The 23,066-nt window shown below is 34.0% G+C and overlaps 3 protein-coding genes and 1 pseudogene across 5 annotated transcripts; 1 reads left to right on the top strand and 3 right to left on the bottom strand.

The window, feature by feature from the left end:
* Positions 1-5,341: 5,341 nt before the first annotated feature.
* Positions 5,342-9,003, top strand: LOC146909183 (mitochondrial phosphate carrier protein 3, mitochondrial-like). Its single transcript, XM_085724170.1, has 6 exons — positions 5,342-5,755; positions 6,800-7,161; positions 7,279-7,322; positions 8,075-8,289; positions 8,389-8,513; positions 8,600-9,003. The coding sequence occupies exons 1-6, from the start codon at positions 5,444-5,446 to the stop codon at positions 8,652-8,654; spliced, it is 1,113 nt and encodes a 370-aa protein (XP_085580296.1). The 5' UTR covers positions 5,342-5,443; the 3' UTR covers positions 8,655-9,003.
* Positions 9,004-12,519: 3,516 nt separating this feature from the next.
* Positions 12,520-14,114, bottom strand: LOC146909182 (FBD-associated F-box protein At5g56370-like; annotated as a pseudogene). Its single transcript, XR_015017977.1, has 3 exons — positions 13,434-14,114; positions 13,019-13,168; positions 12,520-12,944 (listed from the first exon to the last, which is right to left on the bottom strand). The product of XR_015017977.1 is annotated as an FBD-associated F-box protein At5g56370-like (transcript).
* A 2,715-nt stretch (positions 14,115-16,829) lies between these two features.
* Positions 16,830-18,707, bottom strand: LOC146909181 (F-box/FBD/LRR-repeat protein At4g00160-like). 2 transcript variants are annotated; one of them, XM_085724167.1, is made up of 3 exons: positions 17,746-18,707; positions 17,334-17,474; positions 16,830-17,249 (listed from the first exon to the last, which is right to left on the bottom strand). In XM_085724167.1, exons 1-3 carry the CDS (start codon positions 18,604-18,606, stop codon positions 16,971-16,973), a joined length of 1,281 nt encoding a protein of 426 aa, XP_085580293.1. In that variant the 5' UTR covers positions 18,607-18,707; the 3' UTR covers positions 16,830-16,970. The 2 variants fall into 2 exon arrangements, with proteins under 2 accessions (XP_085580293.1, XP_085580294.1); XM_085724168.1 differs by having other exon boundaries at positions 17,334-17,465.
* Positions 18,708-21,056: 2,349 nt separating this feature from the next.
* LOC146909180 (F-box/FBD/LRR-repeat protein At1g78750-like) lies at positions 21,057-23,066 on the bottom strand. The gene is made up of 3 exons (XM_085724166.1): positions 22,028-23,066; positions 21,603-21,740; positions 21,057-21,517 (listed from the first exon to the last, which is right to left on the bottom strand). The coding sequence occupies exons 1-3, from the start codon at positions 22,925-22,927 to the stop codon at positions 21,266-21,268; spliced, it is 1,290 nt and encodes a 429-aa protein (XP_085580292.1). The 5' UTR covers positions 22,928-23,066; the 3' UTR covers positions 21,057-21,265.

Below are 23,066 nucleotides of genomic sequence, written 5' to 3'. Positions count from 1 at the left end.
CATGTTCATATTTATGGAAATAATTTAAAAACTAACCTATAAAAAATATTTACATGATTAATACATGATAATTTTTTTATCAAATATTTTACTGGTTATAATTTTACCATTTACGATAAATAAGTAGAAAATTCAATTCAAACCTTAACTCTTACTCCCCCGGTCTCAAATATAAGAAAAGATTATTTTTTTTAAGTTCATTGAATAGTTAATGTACAAGGTCTACATTAGGGGTAGGAACATGCCAGACCGTCCGACAGAGGCCTATGGCCTAGCCTATTTAAAGCCTAGCTCGGCCCAGCTCGTTTACTAACAAGGCCAGGCTCAAGCTTTTTATAAAGCCTATTTAATTAAATAGGCCAGGCTAAGGCTTACAAAAAAGCCTATTAAGCCCGTCGGGCGGCCTATTAAGCTTTTTATGTATATCTTCCATTATTAATATCGTTGAAGTTTTTTTTCTCATAAACTCAAGCCTTCATAAGATTAGTTATTTAGTAGCACATATATTGTTGTGATTATACCTTTATAAGATTTCATTATTTAGTTGCAGATATATTCATGTGCTTTAGGCCTTCGTAAATTTTGGCCTATTTAGTAGTAGGCTTACATGTGTTGCTAGGCTTTGGTGTAAAATAGGCTTTTAAATAGGCTTTCAGGCTTCATCGGGCCTTTAAATAGGCCAGGCCAGGCCTCGAAAATGAGCCTATGACGGGTAATAGGCCAGGCTCAGGCCTATAATTTTTGAAGTAGGCCAGACTTAAGCCTTACAAAGCCCGGCCCGACCTAGCCTATTTCCACCCCTAGTCTACATTGTAAAACAAATACGTTAATTATTTAATGAACTTAAAAAGAGAATCTTTTCTTATATTTGAGACCGGAGGGAGTACATAACAGTAGTACAACGTTAACCTCGTAGTAAAATGTGAATATATCTTATAAGTGCACTTGTGTGCCAAATTGGCAAGTTGTGTTTGAGTTTCCCAAATCAATTCAAGTACAAAAGTTGAGCCTACGCAATTGGAGGATGGAGAGGCAACACAAGGGGGCGTTGAATTTATTGATATGATTCTTTCAATATTATGACGAAAGAATATTTCATCGCCCACTCTCGTAATCTTTTTCATCAACATTGTGCAACAAATGCCATTAATCTCTTCTCTTATTACGAATGCACCACATTTGCAATGGTTCTTTTTTCTTATTTGCTAGAACCAGTATTTTTTTAGAGGTGCTAGGACCACATTTGTAATGCTAAATTGGGCATTCTCATGAAATGAAAACCAAAATCCTTAACAATACTCCCAAAAGGAAATACTTGAAATGGTTTTTAAAGTATATACATTCAAGGGTTAATTAAGTTTTTAGTCCCTATAAATATTCACAGTTTTGTTTTTAGTCCCTACAAAATAAAATCACACTTTTTAGTACCTGTGACATTTTTCTTAAGCATTTAAGGGACTAAAAATGCTGATGGAAAAATTTTATAGGGACTAAAAATGCTGTTTGAAAATTTTATAGGGACTAAAAATGTTGATGAAAAATTTTATAGGGACTAAAAAGTGTGATTTTATTTTGTAGGGACTAAAAACAAAATTCAGAATATTTATAGGGACCATTTACTTAATTAACCCTACATTCAATTAAAAAGCAAAAGTAAAATACCAACAATATAAAGTTTATACTCATATCATAAATCCAATCTTGTGCAGATGCACTTGCAAACTTGGGTTGAAACATCAAAAGTAACTGGAGGTTATTTTATTTATATCTTGTTTAGACTAGTCATTTGTTCATTGCTAGAGTTTGCACTCCACGTGTAATTTTGATGTAGTTTTATTTTCTTTGGTCTTAGGTCTTCTTTGTATGAAAAAATAACTTAAAATATCAACAATGAATTGATTTAAATGATAAAAAGTTCGAGTTTCTTTAGTATGTGGTTAAATATTTGATCTAAATAGAAAATTTAATTAGAAGTAGAAAATTCATGGTACATACAAAGCTTTTGGGTTGCATAGAGGTGTCTGGGAAGGAATGTAGTCTATATTTTAGGCATGTACTTTCATGTTCTTGTAATTAGACACTAACATTCTTTAGTAGGATAATGAATTATTACAAGGACAAATTTTTGCATGTTAATCGTTATTGTTGTGCAAGTTTCTTGTTTTTTTTTTTTTTTTGCAGTAAGTTTTACATATACATTTTTTAGAAGAAATACTTGTTCAATGTGCATAAAATTTTATTTATAAAAGTATCATTATTAATTTGAATTAGTTTCTTTACATTGTAATTATGTGAGTTATATTTATTAGATGTCTAGTTGGTCCTATGTAGTATATTGGGACATCAAACGTATATAATACAATTGTAGAAGAGAAGACTCTTTGAAAAAAAGAACCTATTTTGTGTGAATGTGTTGAGTGAATAACATTGTACACTCACGATTGTCTATTGAGATTTTGAGTATATTGTGAGAAGTATGAAGTTAGTGTCCTACTTTTTGTATAATTAACACGCAAGCACTCGCACACACATGTATTGAGTTTAAAATATGGTGCAAAAAAAAAAGGGACTTTGTGTGTCCACACCACCGGCACACCCTCAGGGCCACCTTTGTTTTTTGACCCAACCTTTATGAAGACAAAAAATCAAAAGTTGTTGGATTAAAGAGAAACTTATAAGAACAACCCTTGCTGGGTTCATACTGAATAAAACGTCACAACATTTACAATTGTTGGTATTGAGAGATAATAAATTTGAAGGAAAGATTCCATAAGATATATTCAACCTCTCTAAATTGTATCACTTGGATTCAGCTGAAAATCAACTTTCAGGATCTACTCCTAAGTGTATTGGCAATATGACTTGTATGATTAAGGATGAGTTAGGGTTTGTTCCTGTTAGTACCATGGTTGATTTGGTTACAAAAGGTCAAAGTTATGTGTTTACATACAATACAGATTCATAGAGGCGCACAATTGACCTTTCAGTAGTCAACTTATTTGGGAAAATTCCAAGAGGTTTATTTGAACTTATTCAAGTTCAAGCGTTGAACTCATCTTTTAATAAGTTGAACGGAAAAATACCAGATAATATTGGGCACATGGTACATCTAGAGTCTCTTGATATTTGAAGCAATAAATCAAGGATGAACCTTGGGATACCAGTGAAATCCCTAATGATAACAAGGATGTGATGGGTATCATCTCCATTAAACTGCCAGTTGTTAAAAGTGAACAAGAAGTCCATCATGACTTTAATGACGAGCAAGAAGAAAATATGAGTTCAACTAATCGATTAAATTTTCTCATGTCCAGAAAGAATTCTAATTTAAATATTCATATGAGATACTCATCTTTGAAGAAGACTAAGCCTTCTTCCTCTATGTCGAGCTCTAGTTTTTTAGAATCTGCATAACCTTCACGCATCAAGTGTGCATGGAAAAGAAAGAAAACAACCATGTAGTGTCCATTTCTGTTACATCGTATTTTATCTATATTTCCATTATTGAAAAATACGAACATGACTCTTTGCATGTGTACGCCCAACATACGATACTGGTTTTCGCCATATGTTTGTCCACATGATATGTCTAATGCACTTACCATTCCTACCTCTTACAATAAAATTAAATTTATTTTTGGACAAAGTGAAAAGGGTTGAATCTGAGTGGATCATAATAACAAGATACATGTTTGGATCCTCTCTCTGTCACACACACGCACACACTATTATTAGTTTTAAGAACACAAAGTTGAGAGCGAAAAAGGGAATAAACAAATATCATTAGAAAATAGGAGAAATTTTTTTATTGGAAAAGGTATTTCAGTCGTGAATGAGATACTTTTTGGTAGCATATATGTATGTGAAGCAAAATGTCCTAAAATGTTTCATAATTACGAGTTTGATGCTAAAGCAAAATGGGTAACATCTTAAGATATTTGCAAGTGTGACCTTAGGTAGATTTTTAGTGCCATGTGCGAAGTATGAACTTGTTGTCATTTTTATATATAAATCACACACACACACACACACACACACACTCTCTCCCCCTCTCTCTCCCTCCCTCCCTCCCTCCCACATACACATATGTATGTATGTATTAGACTTAACTAGTACGGTCCAATAACATGGTGCCTCTAAAAATATGAGGCTTTATGCAATCACACACCTTAAATATGTTTAGGGTTGCCATCGATTAAGGGGAAAATACAAGAAGGTAAGTTTGTGGATAGACAAACTCCTATTACTTAAATTTTCTTTTCGAATACGCACCACATCAAACCAAATGTTATAGCAGCTACTAACTGAGTCGTACTTTTGAAACCTTACCACTTCAATTTTAAGTATGAGGAATAAGAACATTATACCTTATTTAAATTTCGCAACAATAGAAAATAACAACTCTTTACCACTTTGCCTTTTTAGGAAACCGTAACCATTTAAAGACACATACATTCTCTCTTCCAAGCATCTCTCTTTCAAAATTAATGAAAACGAAAAGATAAAAGAAGATGAGAAAATAAAAGGGATAATAGTCATTTTGGTCGTCTTTCAACGTATCGAAATTCTCAAATAGTCTATGATTGCGCACTCTATTAATCAAAATAGTCTCTGATGTTAAAATGCTTCATTGATATTGTCATATTAATCATTTAATATACTTACTTTTTTTTGAAGGATTTAATATACTTATTATAATTTTTCATCAAAATAAAATTTGTTATTTTTATTTTAAAACAAAAGTTTGGAAGAGAAAGTCCATTCTACATCATAATAACCAAATAATATAACTTCACAAAAATTACACTCCCTCTGTCCTAAATTATAAGTAAAAAAAATTCATTTTCTTTGTCCCAAATTATAAGAAAAAAAAACCAACTTTTATTATATTTAATTATGTTTTTTCAAAAAATTAACTTTTCAAAAGGAAAATTAAATGCAAAGTACATTCAATTTACTCTCTTTTTCATTTTCTTTATAATCAACTACCAATGAAAATTGTTTTTATATCTTCTAATAAAACTTATTTCAAAGACAATACAAAAAACTATATTACAAACTACTATATTTTAGTTTTTTTAATAAGTGTGATATATTTTTTTTTCTTTATAATATGGGACGGAGGGAGTATATAATATGAAATGAAATTCATCTTACTCCCTCGCTGAGTAGAATCACGGAATATTCCACTAAGTTTAGGCCATTTCATTTTCCCTATCAAAAAAACACTGTAATTTTAACATAGTGTCAACGCGATAATTCCAACAAAATGGAAGGGGCATTTCGGTCCATATAAAATTGATCACAGCGATATAAAGTAAAAGAGTGTAATTGTAGAAACAAAGTGATTGGTGCAAAAGCAAAAGAATTGGGAGAGACTGAACCCTCCTCTCTCGCATTTCATTTTGCTTCACTTCGATTAACGAACGAATTCTCTCTCGCAATGGCAGAATCATCTTCTTCTTCTAACCGTAGAAACATGATTCCTTCATTTCTCTACGGTTCTTCCACCAAAACCCTACCGGTTATTCACCAGATCGTCAGTTCCGGTCCCGCTCCTTCCGCCGCCGCGCCGCCTTCACTCCGTGGAACTGGATCCGGTAGATTCATGATTCCTTCTCCTAAGGAACCTTTTGGCAAGATCGAGATGTATTCTCCTGCTTTCTATGCTGCTTGTACTGCTGGTGGAATTCTTAGCTGTGGTCTTACTCATATGACTGTTACTCCTCTTGACTTAGTCAAGTGTAATATGCAGGTCTTGCTTTTCTTCTTCGTTTTCTTGGATCTGGATTTTATTGTTTAGATTTGTTGCGATTTATGTTTGATTTTAAGGTGTTTATTTGATTTGTGATGGTTTAGATCTGAGAAATGCTTTTAGGATTTTGTGAATGTTGTTGAATTGTTATGGATTTTGATTTGATTGTGATACTGTTATATTGGTTTAGTAGATCTGTGAACGTGTTGATTCTTGTTGTATGTTAAGTTGAAGGATCGCTTGATTGGTGCTTCCTAGAATTTCGATTTTATTAGTACGAAGCTTTGAAATGCTTTGAGTTTTTTACCATTGAATTTTGCAGTTTTCTTTGATCATGTACTTTGATTTTTGTTGATCTAGTGGCGTTTTAGTCTGTTGATATTTTGAGTAGGATTGTTTTGTGATGAAATATTCATATTTGGTACATTTACTTCGCTGATGACTTTGTAGTTTGTTTGTCTTAAATTGTTGCATCTGTCTGTGATCAGTAGTTATGAAACACAGCCACCGGTCACGACACGGTCATTGACACATCAACACCTGTGGTTAAAAACGACAAAATTGTATGTAATCACATCTATCATTTTCATGTCCTTTTGTTATTCTAGCTGCCTTTTACTCTGTTGAGATTTTGAGTTTGATGATATTTTGAGTTCGATTGTGTTGAAGATTATTCATATTTGGTATATCAACTCATTATTTGACTTCGTAGTTTGTTAATCTTAAAGTGCTGAATACGTGATTTTATGTGTGTAGCAGTGTTGTTAGATAACAGTTTTGACGACGCTATAACGCTACTGCATAGCAAAATTTGAACTAATTGCTATTGCTCCGCAAATGCTATTTATTACAAATATTGTGATATAGCACCTAGTCTTAAATTGCTGAATCTGTGATGAGTAGTCTTGATGTGTGTGTTCTATTGTCATTGTTAATTACTAGTATTGTTAAACTGGTTGTGTTGTTGGTGTTAGAATTGGAATTGTTTAGTTGGTTGTAGCTATGTATTGTGTTGTGATTGTGTTATTTGATTGTTTATTTCAGATTGACCCTGCCAAGTACAAGAGCATCTCATCAGGGTTTGGAGTTTTGTTCAAGGAGCAGGGAGTTAAGGGCTTTTTCCGCGGATGGGTCCCTACATTACTTGGTTACAGTGCACAGGGTGCTTGCAAATTTGGGTTCTATGAGTTCTTTAAGAAGTACTATTCTGATATTGCTGGCCCTGAGTATGCAGCCAAATACAAGACCTTGATCTACCTTGCTGGTTCAGCATCTGCTGAGGTTATTGCTGACGTTGCACTTTGCCCATTCGAGGCTGTTAAAGTCCGTGTTCAAACTCAGCCCGGTTTTGCAAGAGGTCTTGGTGATGGGCTCCCAAAATTTGTCAAGTCGGAAGGAGCTTTGGGGTATGCTTATAAACTTTGTCAGCGATAAAATTGCTATATGAGCGTGATTGTATTATGTTGCTCTTGATCTATGCTAGGAATTAGGATGGGATCTAACTAAATATATTATGATTGCAGGCTGTACAAGGGATTAGTGCCTCTATGGGGAAGGCAGATTCCATGTAAGTTCTACATTTGAAGTTTGTAGTTTGCACTATACTGCAATATCCTTGTTGACTGGACACTTTGAATGCTGTTCAATATCTGTTACTTCCGTTACCATCTGAGGCATTCCAGTTTGCACATCATTTTTTTGTTATATCATGTTGCTTTTCATGTCATGATTGTTAGCCATGTTACACTACCTTGTTGGACTTCAAGTCAATTTTTAATCTAAATATTCCGTCTGTTGATATTTTTGCTGTTAAAATTTATCATTTAGGATTAATTACCTGCTTCTACTTATGAGTTTTAGAAAATTCATTCAAGAGGAAGCCAAAAGTTTGTCAAGGATATAAGTTGTCCCATTCTTTTGAATGTCTTTAGACTAAAAGATCTAAATGATCTGTATTGCATAAATCATGACATTTGTAGCACTTTCATGTAACAAGACATTCTTAGTGTACGTTTTGTTTTATGATGTCATGAATAATATTTTAGTAATACTTATCACCATAATCCTTTTTTGTTATTTTTTTTTTTTTGTATTCCTACTTACTCATATATCTTCTACTGTATTGTTGTTTGCTGAGAAATGATGAAACTCATTGGTATGAATATTGATGGTGCAGTTTACTGATCTGCAATTTAAGTTTGAAGCTTGTTTTGTTCATGTCATTATGTGTTACGAATAGGAAGATAACTTATGATGGAACCTAAGGGGTTGAAACCTGATAATAAGACATGTAAAACTAAATTATATTATTTCTTGCAGACACTATGATGAAATTTGCCTCTTTTGAGACCATTGTTGAGCAAATCTATAAGCATGCCATCCCACAACCAAAGAATGAGTGCAGCAAAGGGCTGCAACTTGGTGTCAGTTTTGCTGGTGGATACATTGCTGGTGTACTTTGTGCAATTGTGTCTCATCCTGCTGATAACCTTGTCTCTTTTCTGAACAACGCCAAAGGAGCAACAGTTGGTGATGTGAGTTTCAACTATGTCATATCTATGTAATTGTTTTGCGTTTTGTATGTTTTCTACAAGTATATCTAATGTGATGATGTTATCTACTGTTTGATGCAGGCTGTTGCGAAGTTTGGTGTGGTTGGTCTCTTCACCAGAGGTCTCCCTCTCCGTATTGTTATGATTGGAACACTTACCGGAGCCCAGTGGGGAATATATGATGCTTTCAAAGTCTTTGTGGGGCTGTAAGTTTTTACAAATGCTAGTCTGTGATATATTTGTTCTAAAGTGGGATACATGTGCCTAATAAATTTTTTGTTATATTTGTTAGGCCAACAACCGGTGGTGCTGCTCCTGCTCCCATTGCAGAGATTGCAAAGGAATGAAGTAACCAACAATGACGACAATTTATAGTTTGCTTAAGAAACTTAGGAAACCAGCGAATAGGGACCATAAATAAACAGAGGAGTGCTGAGGTTGCTTGAGTTCTCAAGCATGGTTGGATGATATTCTTTTCAAGTTCAGACATTGTTTCCAATTTTCTTGCATTTGTTATTTTAAATTTTGGTAGGATGGTTTTGCTCGCATCCTTCCAGTTGCTGAAAACTTCGTAGCTAGGAATGATATAATTTTGCGTGTTAGGGTCACTACACGCCTCTGTCAAAAGGAATACACATTTGTTTTGTTGTCTATGCATAAGCATGGGTGGATATGCAAAGCCTCGATTGAGATCAATTTTTCTTCTAGTTTACCTGATTAATTTTCATCCGGAATGTTTTTGTTGGTAAAAAATGAGTTTCATATCTTTTTTTAATTTTGTATTTCAACGTCTTTTAACATGTCAGCTCAGTGTCTGTTTTCTTGCTATTCACGTGATCATTTCCAAGCTATTCTTCTTTCATTAAGCAAAGTAAAGTTGTTCATGCGAAGAAATTAGTTTAAATAACCCCTTTTATATTTTATATTAATTTTCCACGCCAAATCCGATTAATAACATGTTTGATGTAGTGGTTCACCAAGTGAAGGCTGATTAGAGTCAACCTTTAGAAATTCATGGACCAGAGCATAAAGGAGTACAAAACTGTTGGGCATTTTGGTTTTTGCTCGCATGAATTTGAAGCAAGTTTGGAAAAGTGGTTTTTGCTCGCATGAATTTGAAGCAAGTTTGGAAAAGAATAATTTACAAACCCCTGCAATTGAAAAAAAAAAAAAAACCGAATGATTTTAAACTTGACGTTTCAGATATGACTTTCATAATGTTCTAGTTTATGTCTAAAGCTACATCAGATGCCACACCATGTTTTGCTAAGGTCGTTTATATGTATGTGATGTGATAGGAAGGACCAAAGTAAAGCTAAAGGATCAAATTGATTTTTAAAGTTATGATACCAATTTGAATCTCAAAGTTAAGTTTACGGATCAAAAGGTAATTAAGTCTCTTGAAAATTTGTTAAAAAAAAAAAGATGTTGCATGATTTTTTTTTCATTGCAAAAAAAAAACTCTCTCAACACTATAAAATAAACCCACTTGGGTTGGCCTAGTGATATTGACTTGGGATCTGGGAGTGTGCTCCTCTTTAAGGTCTCAGGTTCGATTCTCTCTAGTGCCAATTTAGACGGGCTAATTTAGCTTCTTAGAAAAAGAAAAAAAAACATTATAAAATATATCTATCTACATTACATATGTATTATGTGGATTTTGATATTTTCAATCGTATAAAAAACAACTTGAAAGGATTATGTACTAGACTCCATAAGTTGTAAAATCCAATACATTTTTAATGGTGAGGTCATTTACATCCTCTCAAGTTTTTTTTTTCTTAGAAAAAGAAAAAAAAAACATTATAAAATATATCTATCTACATTACATATGTATTATGTGGATTTTGATATTTTCAATCGTATAAAAAACAACTTGAAAGGATTATGTACTAGACTCCATAAGTTGTAAAATCCAATACATTTTTAATGGTGAGGTCATTTACATCCTCTCAAGTTTTTTTTTTTTCCACGGTTGAGAGAATCCAAATCCGTATTATGCATTCTTAGTTGGTTTCATATTCTTGCTTCTTGGTTTAATGGTTGCGAAAATTGTCTCCAATCTATTGAGTCTCTTAATATATTTCTCTTCGTCACTGTTTATTAATTATTATTATTATTTTTGACTTAAAGAATTAGAGAGAGTTGTTCAATAGACACCTCAATTTTGCTTTCGATCTAGTCGTAACTCCTGATCGACTATTTTTGTGTGTAATTTCCGATCGGATTGTAACTCATGATTGCTTTTTTTAATCAATCGACTATTAGTTAGTTTTTTAGTCTCATGTCTCTGTTCATTCTACTATATTTTTTTTAAGGAATTATACTATATTCAGGGCCAGACAAATGTATCCTCCGGTTCAAGTTTTTGAAAAATGTAAAAGCATCTAGTTACCCAGTACCAGAACTAAATAAACCTCAAACCCTCATATTCATTTTTTCTCATGTTGGATCCCAACCCCCTCTAATATGTTCAATTTTGGGTACGATTTTCATATCATTAAGAGAACATTTTTATTCTTAATTCTTATAACTTCAATCTTACTAGTAAAATTCTTTCAGAAAAAAAAACCCTTATAGTAAAATTATGCATTTGCTTCTTAACATCTCTACATCTAGCTAATCTATATACTTTGATTTTTTTCCCCCCAACTCCGCCCATCTATTCCTAAAAATTTTATATTGCTTAACGACTCTAAGATAGTCTACCTGTTAAGTATTACTATCAAATTTCAATATGCAGAACTGAATAAAGTTGAAAATATTGCTTTCAGAAAGCAGTATGCTACATCACTATCACATCTGCAGTACTTCTCATTCATAGCCAAGGACTATGGTAGTAGATTTATGTAACTTTCGGAACTAAAATGAATTTATTTTAAAAATGAGAGACCAAGCTGAAACCAATATTGCAGACGAATACCAGAATAGCATAGTAAAATTCATAGGATAGATCAGCTCAGACATCAGGGACAAAAAGAAAATTGTCCGTGTCTTTTGGATTTTTTTCTCAACGACTTCGACACCATCTTGGACAAATGGAGGTCTTTTAACCAGAAGCTCCACAAAATAGTAACATCCGTAACTCTAATAGAGGTTATCAAAGATCATGTTACTCAAATGAGATTGAGAACAAAGTCTACCCATCTGCAACTCTGAAGATAAAGTAGAGAGGTGAATCCTTCACCATAGGTGTGGTGGTGTGATCTTAATCCTTTTCTCAGCCACAGGAGATATGCTTATGACTAAAAAACTACCCCTAGACTGAGTTATGCAATAAACTGATCTCAGTTAACCGTTCAATAGTGGCATCACAAAAAAGGTTTACCTGAACATTGATATATTTACTTTCAATTGAGCCTAAAGCACATGGATCAACGTAGACAAACTTTCCCCTAAAGCATAAGGCAAATTTTAGAAGGAAACAGATGGCAAACCAAATTCTAATAAATCAATTGTTTGTGACAAATGCGGATATATTTTAGCATAATAACAACCATTACATATCATATCATAATAACAACCATTACATATCATATCCGTGTTTGTTCCTCTTGGACGTCAATTTAGATATTAAGCATGTAATGATGAAACAAAGTACAAAGCCAAAATTATAGAGCAAGACTCCACAAACTGATGTATCAACTTATAGCACTTAATTACAAACGGGTGGATCCACATTCATCACATTGGGAGCATTTGAAGTTTGAACTCGCTAAGATTACAATCTTTCTCATCGTTCGCGCGCACGCGCGCGCACACACACACACAAATAAGTTATATACTAAAATGAGAGTACAAGAGGTACTTCAACTCAAATATAAACAGGGTTCAGAACAAAGAAACAACAGACAATCAATTGGGAAAGCAGAAAACCCATTAACAAACGGTACCAAAATATTCTATCTAAGAAAACACTGAAATTGTTCCGCGGGCCACTCATACGAAATATCATATATTTAGTGCCCCATTGGGATTTAATACATGAATATTGTCTCCCACATCTTAAAATTTGCAAAAGTCAGCCATGGATTCCTTTGAGAAGACATCTACTTATGTGATCTTAATATACAACCCTTGCCCTTTTTGGTAGCGCATCAAATCTGAAATTAGCATACAACTATACAAGTACCCGTCTAATGGATAAACCTTGATGTAATTGAAGTCATAAACAGGTTCAATAAATAAACAGGTAAGGTAGATGAGTGCAAATTAAATCATTTAAAGATCATTTTTCCTTCATTTATGCAGCTGAGACAAAGTCATGACATTCATAATAGCCCAAAGTTCAAACAACCAAATTGAAGCTAATGAAACAGCAAGCAGGATAGAGAAACTAGTATTTACATAGTCTATATGTTATCGGTAAAATAAAAGTTGACATGTTGCAGACATAAGCTTTTTGTGGACAATGTTCTTTCTATTTCCGGTTGCTCCCCACTGTTCCAAATTTCCATGATTTGTAAATTTTTTGCATTCTTCAAAATATATTTTGCTAACATAAGCTCACTTTCTAGGCCTAAAAAGTTATGAATAGTGCAAGTTCTAAGATACGATGACAGGCTTTGTGGAACAAGTTCTGGTTCCACCCAATTTTCTTGATCATCTTCTTCATTCCCCGTCGTCTCGTATGAATCCTATTAATAGTACATGAAATAAAATTAAACGGTGTGTTAAGATAAACCAGATATGATTCATAGACTTAGCAAACCTGGTAAAGTTTTAGACTTTGAAGCTTAGGGCAGCAATGGAGCATTTGTGCAAGTTGTGCTACGAACTCCCAATTATCATAGAGCTCCAAGTGGGTCAAATTATGAAATATAAGAGTACCATCGTAAGGGCGTTGCGGCACATGAATTACCTGTAAAGACGCACTATCAAATTAGGGTAAAATTCACAAAAATAAAATAAAAATGCAGATGGATCACAATTTTGCTTTGTTTTCCATACCATTCCATCAACATATGGTATTCATTTAACTGACATGACATGTGGACACCATTAATGGTTTGATAAAAAAGAATTATTGAACACCGGTAATGTTGGACACCGACACACCTTCAATATGAAATGTCGGTGTTGTATAGATTGTAGTAGCAATGCATGATATTCAAAATAAAACGGACCTTGTAAAGCTTGTAGATTTTTTGATCTTTTGTGCCAAACATGAATGTATCTATCCCCAGAGACTCCAAACTACATACACAGTGCTTTCATCGGAAAATATGAAGACCAACAATGAGTGATATGTGCACTGCACTAATCAATTTGGGTAAGCTTAAGCTTTTAAACTCTTGAATGATTGAAGAATCTACTTCCTCGCAATCGAAGCGTATATCCTCCGCTCGTAGATGTTCAAGATTTGGACATCCAGCTAAAAGCAACAAAAAATCTCTAAATTCATCAAAGAACATATTGTTCAAATGAAGGACATTGAGTGATGGAAATTCAAATCCAATAGAAGAAAAATCAAAAGCCTTCACTCGGAACCGATTGAGGTTACTTGAGACTTACAAGTGTTGTACATGTGAGAATACTAGTTGGCAATTTGGGTAATTGGATATACCTCAAAATGCCATTCACATAAATACTGAGCTGGAGATACTTGAGTCCGCGTTGAACAACAAGGTTAATCCATTTATAGAAATTGTGAAAGCCGAAACGAAAGGCAAGATCAGTGTTACCGTATTCGATTTCGAGGGTGAGTCTGTTGAGGAAAAGAGAGCCAGTAGCTTCACGAGAGAGCAAAATGGAGGACATAGAATCATTGAAACTGCACAAGAGACAATTTGTAGAGGGCTGGGATTGTATTTTATTTTGTTAGGGACCAAAATTGCAACTTCCTGATACTTGCGGGGCCAAAACTGTTAAAATATTTTTTTTAACATTTACTAATGGGTCGCCTATGCTAATATTGGAGGAACAATTTTACCATACGAAAGTAAAATATCAAAAAAATAAAATCATTGGTTTTCTTTTTTACTTTTAAATAATTGAATATGTCATTCATTTTTTTTATATCATTTTTACACAAGTTTTCTTAACTAGACACCGCAATTTTTTTTTCCCTTAACTAGACACCAGGAAAAAAAAAAACCTGATGCTCGTTGGTGCCGACCTTAAACAGACTTGATAGTCCATTTTGACAACTCTAGTTAACAGGAAAGTCACCAAACTAGTTGCGGGTTCAAAACCTCAACCAACCCGCTAAAAAAGGTGGGTTAAATTGACCAACCTAAAAGATCCAACCCATTTTGCCATCCCATTCATGGCCAAGGTCGATGACGGTAAATTCCCATTCAACTCTAGGAACCAAAATGAAATTCTTTTAAAAATGAGAGACCGAGCTGAAACCAAATATTGCAGATGAATATCAGAATAACATCGTAAAACTAATAGATAAATCAACTTAGACATTGGGGACTATAAGAAAATTGTTTGTATCTTTTGGATTATTTTCTCAATGACTTCTACACCATGTTGGACAAACGGGAGTCTTTTTATCAGAAGTTACACAAAATAGTAACGCCTAGAACTTTAATAGAGGTTGTTAAAGATCATGTTACTAAAATGAGATCGAGAACGGTGGTGGAGCCAGACCAAATTTTACGAGGGGGCCAAAATATGAGAAATACTACCGACTAAAGAAAAAGAGTTAAATAGTTAATACAATCCTTGATAAAAAAATATTTGGACACGTTGAAAATAAATTATGTTATATGCGACCAAATCTTATATGGTCATTAACATTTTAGCACATTATTTAGACACTCATATTTTTAAAAAGTAGGAAAAGAAAATAATTTAATAATTTTTTTTGAAAGAAAACTAATTAAATGATCTACACTTCTAAAATAATTAAATGACATACATTTTTGTGTGAGTGTTTAAATGGTTGTGACCAGCTAAACATTTTCTATTAAATTAAATGACTAGATTATTTCTTTTTTAATTTTTATATTTGTATGTTCTCAATTTTATTTTTATTTTAGGTTGTTTCCATACAAGACTTTCTACGGAAATAGATAATAATAATAATAATAATTTTTATATACAATAAACCATAATCATAATTACAAGCTGGCATACTAGTTACTCTAAAAACAAGTTGGTATAGTGGTTGGGGGTTCGTTTTCTCTAGCAGTAATCATGTTTGTGTTTTAATATATAATAATGTTATTATTGTAAAAGAAAAATAAAAGAAAATGTAAAAGAAAAATAAAAGAACTTCAATTCAACATTGACATTAACCATTGTTGAAATAAAGCATGAGTTGTTTACAAATATAACCGTATAGTATGAATTTTTTTCAAATCTTTGTGGGTGCCATGGCCTCCCCTGTCACAAGGTAGCTCCACCAGTGATCGAGAAGAATGTCTACCCATCTACGACTCTAAAGGTAAAGCACAGAGGTGAATCCTTCACCATAGGTGTGGATTGGCAGGTGGTCTGATCTTAATCCTTTTCTCAGCCTCGAAAGATAAGCTTATGACTAAAAAACTACCCCTAGACTGAGTTATGCAATAAACTGATCTCAGTTAACAGTTCAATAGTGGCATCACGGAAAAGGTTACTTGAACATTGATATATTTACTTTCAATTGAGCCCAAAGCACATGAATCAACGGAGACAAACTTTCCTCTAAAGCATAAGAATTTTTGTTAGAAGGAAACATTTGATGGGAAACCAGATTCTAATAAATCAATTGTTTGTGACAAATGTGGATATATGTTATCATAATAACAACGAGTAAATTTCATATCAATCTTTGAGACCCTCCACTTGTCCCACTAAAGTGAGCAAGTAATCTGTGATCCTCTTCACTTTAAAGAAGCCAAGTTTGTGCCTCTTGGACATCAATTTAGAAATTAAGCATGCAATGAAACAAATTACAAAGCCAAAATTAAAAAGAGCAGAACTCCACAAACTGATGTATCAACTTATAGCACTTAATTGCAAACAGGGGGTGGATCCACATTCATCACATTGAGAGCATTAGAACACACTAAGATTACAATCTTTCTCATCATTATATATTAGCTTCCCAACAAACACGCGCACACACACACACAACAACAAACAAGTTATATACTAAAATGAGAGTGTACAAGAGGTACTTCAACTCAAATATAAATAGGGTTCAGAACAAAGAAACAACAAACAACCAACTGGGAAAGCAGAAAAGCCATAAACAAACAATACAAAATATGCTATCTAAGAAAGCACTGAAGTTTTTCCCCAGACCATTCATATACGAACTATCATATATTTAGTGCCCCATTGGGATTTAATATATGAATATTGTCTCCCATAACCTAGAATTTGTAGAAGACAGACATGGATTCCTTTGAGAAGACATCTTATTATCTAATCTTAATAGACAACTCTTGCCCCCTGTGGTTGCGCATCAAATCTGAATTTAGCATATAAGTACCCGTAAAATGGATAAGCCTTAATGTAATTGAAGTCATAAACAGTTTCAATAAATAAACAGGTAAGGTAGATGAGTACAAATTAAATCATTTAAAAATCATTGTTCCTTCATTTATGCAGCGAGACAAAGTCATGACATTCATAATAGCCCATAGTTCAAACAACTAAATAGAAGCTAATGAAACAGCAAGCAGGATAGAGAAACTACCATTTACACAATCTATATGTTATCAATAAAATAAAAGTTGACATGTTGCAGAGGCCTTTGGGCATGTGGACAATCTTCTTTCTATTTCAGCTTGCTCCCTTTGGTTCCAGATTTCCAAGATTAGTAAACTTTTAGCTTTCTTCAAAATATATTTTGCTAACATAAGCTCGCTTTCTAGGCCTAAAAAGTTATGAATGGTGCAAATTCTGAGATATGATGACAGGCTTTGTGGAACAAGTTCTGGTTCCACCCAATTTTCTTGACCACCTTCTTCATTCCTCCTCCTTGCGTCATATGAATCCTATTAATAGGACACAAAATAAAATTCAACATAAAGGCGTGTTAAGAAAAGATAAACAGGATGTGATTCATAGAATTAGCAAACCTGGTAAAGTTCGAGACTTTGAAGCTTAGGGCAGCAATGGAGCACTTGTGCTACCAACTCCCAGTTATCATGTAGCTCCAAGTAGGTCAAATTATGAAATATCAGAGTACCATTGTAAGGGCGTTGTGGCACCTGAATTAACTATAAAGATGTCAAGTTAGGGTAAAATTCACAAATGCAGATGAATCACAATTTTTCTTTGTTTTCCATACCATTCCATCAGTGTATGGTATTCATTTAACTGACATGGATTTGAGAAAAAAGAATTATTGAACACGGGTAATGTTGGACACCAACATGACATGACATGTCGACATCAGCAGTAATGTAGGACACTGACACACCTTAAATATGAAATGTCGGTGATGTATAGATTGAAGTAGCAATGCATGATATTCAAAATAAAACGAACCTCGTAGAGCTTGTAGATTTTGTGATCTTTTGTGCTTAACATGAATGTATGCAAGCACATATGCTTCGAATTGGAAAGTGCTTTCACCGGAAACCATGAAGCCCACCATTCAGTGATATCAACAGTGGTCAATTTGGGTAAGCTTAAGCTTTTAAACTCTTGAATGGTAAGAGAATCTACTTCCTCACAATGGAAGTGTATATCTACCGCTCCTAGATGCTCAAGATTCGGACATCCAGCCAGAAGCAACATAAAATCACGAACTTCATGAAAGACCATATCACTCAATTGAAGGATATTGAGCGATGGAAATCCAAATCCAACGGAAGAAAAATCAAAACCCTTCACTTGGAAGCGACGGAGGTTGAGACTCACTAATGTTGTGCATGTGAGAATACCAATAGGCAATTTGGGTAATTGGTCGTCATTATCATAAAGGTCATCCACACGGATATGGAGAGAAAGATGCTTGAGTCCATGTTGAACAACAAGGTTAATCCATTTGTTGACATCGTGAATGCCGAAACGAAAGGCAAGATCAGTGTTACCGTATTCAATTTCAAGGGTGAATCTGTTGAGGAAATGAGAGGCAGAGGCTTCACGAGGGACCAAAATGGAGTACATAGAATCATTGAATCTGTAAGTAGAAACAATGTCATTCAGTGTGATGTCGGTGAATTCGATATGGTCGGTAAATTTCCAGAGATGAGTCCATCTCTTTGACAGAATGCTTGTGGCAACTGCCTCTTTGGTAGAGAGACGAGACAGAATCTGACTCAGAATCGCGTCAGGTAAACTGCTGATCTTATCCACCGCTGGTGGTGGTGGTGTTGCTTCAGAAATTCTCCTCCGTCGACGCATTGCTTCTTCTTCCCTCAATTGGACTGTGTGCAGCGCCTCTACAATTACAATTAGGGTTTCTGTGCCGAAAAGTAAATAAAGCTTTGGCGCGCTCTCTCGTTTCACAAGTGCAAAAAATAAAAGAGAAATGAATTAATGATATGATTAAATTATTTATTTTAAACTTCTACAATTTTATTTATTTATTTATAATCTTTTGTATTCATGCGTCCGCCAAATTGTTTTTAGCGGAAAATACTTCCATAACATAGTTTGTGTGCCATTGGTGCCATTGGGGAAATCTTGGCCATTGATGTGTGTGGATGTGTGTGGGGATATGTGTGTGATGTGTGTGTGTGTGGTGGAGATGCAAGCTATGGCACCAATGGCACACAAGCTATGGCACCAAAGTGGAGTCCGTTTTTAGCCTCTCTCTATACTCCATAGATGTATGATACCGCCATCGATGTTGATCTTTTTCCATATTCAGATCATATTCCACGACATTTAAAATTTATCACATCACATTTTTATAGTTCAAAAATATGATAGAGGGACCAAAACTGTTGAATTTTAAAATATGGGGACCAATCTGCAAAATGGTAAAAATAGGAGGACCAAAATTGCAATTAAGCAAAAAAAATGTCATTTTCAATTTAAAATTACTTTTTTTGCTTTGTTTAACCAGTGCTCCGGAGACACCGGTTAGTATGACCTTTTTTTTTATTCTTATTAATCTTAATCTTAGTTTTACTCTTAATCTTAATATTATCTTATCTCAATTCCTAATTTTTAAACTTAATCTTATCTTAGTAATCTTAATCTTAACATAACTTCAATCTTATCTTAATGTTAATAACGCCCAATTATTCCCCATTTTTTAAACCTCAAATCCTATGTGTCAACCTCTCAAGCATCCCTTTTGTCAAATCTTCAATTTTGCTAAGTACATTTTTTAACCTCTTTTAGCATTGGTGACCCGAAAACATCATTTTCACATTATTTTTCCAATTTTCAAAACACTTAAAATCATTTTTAAACAAGAAAAATTGAATTTCTAAATTTCCCACAAGAAAGAGGAAATTCGAGCCTATTTTTCAGTAAAAACACAACTCATTCAAAAAAGCATTTAATTGTAAAAATTGCAGATAATTTCAAGAGGAATTCTAGTGTACAAACAATTTCAAGAAGAATTCTAGTGTACAAACAAGCATTTGAACACAAAGCAAGTAAAAACGGAATCACATGGATCCAACTGAAGCAAAAATCTAAAAGAAATTTAGAAAGAACCATGGTTAAAGAGAGTAAGGAGAAGACGAGAGAAAAAAAATATGACACAAACACAACTTATAATAACATCTATATACTTCATAATCTAACAACCTTTAAAAGTTGCTCACTGTAAGATGATATGAAGTCAATGTCACCAGCCCCAACCTCTCTTCAAATGCCACTTTATTTGAAGTCAATGCATTTTATCTTATCATTAATTCTAACAGGTATCTTAAGGGAATTTGTTAACAAATGTCCTTAAGATATCTGTTAGCATTTCCCAAAAACTATCCCTAGACCGAGTTATGCAATAAACTAACATCAGTTAACAGTTCGATAGTGGCATCACATTTACCTGAACATCAAGATATTTACTTTCAATTGAGATTGAAGCACATGGATCAAAGTAGACAAACAGTCCTCTAAAGCATGAGGCAAATTTAAGAAGGAAACATTTGATGGCAAAACCAGATTCTAATAAATCAATTGTTTGTGACAAATGTGGATATATTTTATCATAATAACAAGCACTAAATTTCATATCAATGTTTAAGATCCTCATTTGTCACGTGAATAAGTAATCTGTGATCCTCTTACTTTAGAGAAGCCAAGTTTGTTCCTCTTGGACCTCAATTCAGAAACTAAGCATGTAATGAAACAAACTACAAAACTAAACTTAAAAAGAGCAAGGCACCGCAAACTGATGGATGTATCAACTCTAGCACTTAATTACAAACACGGGTGGATCCACGTTCATAACATTAACCCACTAAGATTGCAATATTTCTCATTAATCATTATTATATAGGATTAGCTGCCCAACACACACATACACATATAACAGCAAAGAGATTCTATACTAAAATGAGAGTATAAGGGATACTTCAACTCAAATATAAATAGAAACAACAAACATTACCAAAATATGCTATCTAAGAAAACACAGATTGTTATGCAGACCATTCATATACGAAATATGATATATTTAGTGCCCCATTGGGATTTAATATATGAAATATGAATATTGTATTCCATAACTTAAAATTCGCAAAAGACAGACATGGATTCCTTTGAGAAGACATCTGCTTTTGTAACCTTCATACACGCCTCTGCCCTGTGGCTGTGCAATCAAGTCTGAATTTTGCATACATGTGCCCGTACAATGGATGAACCTTGATCTAATTGAAGTCATAAACAGGTTCAATAAATACATAAATGTATATAAATAAAAAGTTAGGGTAGATGAGTACTAATAAATCATTTAAAGATCATTTTTCCTTCATTAGTGCAGCGAGACAAAGTCATGACATTCATAATAACTCATAGTTCAAAGTTCAAACAACCAAATAGAAGCTAATAAAACAGCAAGCAGGATAGAGAAACTACTATTTACACAGTCTATATGTTATCAATAAAATAAAAGTCGGCATGTTGCAGAGGCCTTTGGGCAAGTGGACAATTTTCTTTTGATTTTAGGTTCATCCCATTTGTTCCAGATTTCCATGATTTGTAAAATTCTTGCCTTCATCAAAATATATTTTGCTAACATAAGCTCGCTGTGTAGGCCTGAAAAGTCATGAATAGTGCAAGTTCTAAGGTATGATGACAGGCATTGAGGAACAAGCTCTGGTTCCACCCAATTTTCTTCATCATCTTTTTCCTATTAATATTGCACATAACTAAAGTTAAGGTGTGTTAAGAAAAGATAAACCGAATATGGTTCTTACTTCTTAGACTTAACAAACCTTGTAAAGTTCGAGATGTTGAAGCTTAGGGCAGTGTTGGAGCACTTGCGGTACCACCTCCCAATCATCGTAAAGCTCCAATCGGGACAAATTATGAAAGATAGGAATATCATCGTAACGGCGTTGCAGCTGATTCGCCTGAATTATGTCGAAAGACACACTATCAAATTGGGGCAAAATTCACAAAAAGAAAAAAGAAAAAACATGGCAGATGAATCACATTTTTGCTTTGTTTTCCATCCCATTCCTTCAGCGTATGGTGGTCAATACAATGGACTGACATATAATCAAATTGGAGAAAACGGAATTATTGAATGTAATCAAATTTTTGAATGTAATCAATTGTGTTATATTGGACACAGACAGTATTATATAGATTGAGGTAGCAATGCATAATACTCAATAAATAAATAAATAAAACGAACCTGGAAGAATTTGTGATCTTTTGTGCGAAACATGAATGTATCTATCCTCAGAGACTTCAAATTAGATAGTGCTTTCAACGGAAAATATGAAGACAAACAACAATGAGTGATATGTGCACTAATCAATTTGGGTAAGCTAAAGCTTTTAAACTCTTGAATGAATAGCGGATCTACTTCCTCATCATGGAAGTATATACCCACAACTCGTAGATGCTCAAGATTTGGACATCCAGCTAAAAGCAACAAAAAATCTTGAAGTTCATCAAAGATCACATTGTCCAAATGAAGGACATTGAGTGATGGAAATCCAAATCCAAATCCAAATCCAAATCTAATAGAAGAAGAATCGAAAGGCTTCACAAGGAACCAACCGAGGTCGAGGCTTACAAGTGTTGTACATGTGAGAATACCAACAGGCAATTTGGGTATGCCATATTCATCATCATCATCATCATCATCATCATCATCATCAAGGCTATTCACACTGACGTGGAGACGAAGATGCTTGAGTTTGCGTTGAACAATGAAGTTAATCCATTTGTTGACGTTGTGAATGCCAAAACGTAAGGCTAGATCATAACTACCATATTCAATTTCGAGACTAAAACTATCGATGAAATGAGAGCCAGCGGCGTCGCGAGAGACCAAAATTGAGTATATAGACTCATTTAAACTGTAATTAGATTCAATGTTATTCACTGTGATGATGCCGGAGAAGTTGATACCGTCGGTAAATTTCCAGAGATGAGTCCATCTCTTTGACAGAATGCTTGTGGCAACTGCCTCTTTGGTAGGGAGACGAGACAGAATCCCGCTCAGAATCGCGTCCGGTAAACTGCTGATCTTATCCACCGCTGGTGGTGGTGGTGCTTCTGAAATTCTCTTCCTCCGTCGCCCCATTTCTTCTTGTTCTTCGCACAACCCAATAGTGCGTAGCGCATCAACAATTAGGGTTATGAACAGGTAAAGGTGTGTAAATGGGTTAACGACGTGTAAATGGAGTTTTGTTTCTCCTTGTGAGATTTTATTATTTTTTTTT

The sequence above is a fragment of the Medicago sativa genome, chromosome 7 (genome assembly GCF_051527215.1).
Source record: "Medicago sativa cultivar Bolivia chromosome 7, Bolivia_mono, whole genome shotgun sequence".
Taxonomy (NCBI): Eukaryota; Viridiplantae; Streptophyta; class Magnoliopsida; order Fabales; family Fabaceae; genus Medicago; species Medicago sativa.
The sequence above is the reverse complement of the archived record's forward strand: the minus strand, read 5'-3'. Positions and strand labels throughout refer to the sequence as shown.

Bases quoted from the DNA above. Each gene is read 5' to 3' on its own strand.
- LOC146909180 (XM_085724166.1), bottom strand. From the start codon at position 22,927: ATGGGGCGACGGAGGAAGAGAATTTCAGAAGCACCACCACCACCAGCG. The intron at 21,741-22,027 runs GTTCGTTTTATT...GACATAATTCAG, and splicing joins AAGATCACAAATTCTTCCAG to GCGAATCAGCTGCAACGCCG. The intron at 21,518-21,602 runs GTTTGTTAAGTC...CAATATTAATAG, and splicing joins AACATCTCGAACTTTACAAG to GAAAAAGATGATGAAGAAAA.
- LOC146909183 (XM_085724170.1), top strand. From the start codon at position 5,444: ATGGCAGAATCATCTTCTTCTTCTAACCGTAGAAACATGATTCCTTCA. The intron at 7,162-7,278 runs GTATGCTTATAA...TTATGATTGCAG, and splicing joins AAGTCGGAAGGAGCTTTGGG to GCTGTACAAGGGATTAGTGC. The intron at 8,290-8,388 runs GTGAGTTTCAAC...TGTTTGATGCAG, and splicing joins AAGGAGCAACAGTTGGTGAT to GCTGTTGCGAAGTTTGGTGT.
- LOC146909181 (XM_085724167.1), bottom strand. From the start codon at position 18,606: ATGCGTCGACGGAGGAGAATTTCTGAAGCAACACCACCACCACCAGCG. The intron at 17,475-17,745 runs GTTCGTTTTATT...ACATCTTTATAG, and splicing joins AAATCTACAAGCTCTACGAG to TTAATTCAGGTGCCACAACG. The intron at 17,250-17,333 runs GTTTGCTAATTC...TCCTATTAATAG, and splicing joins AAAGTCTCGAACTTTACCAG to GATTCATATGACGCAAGGAG.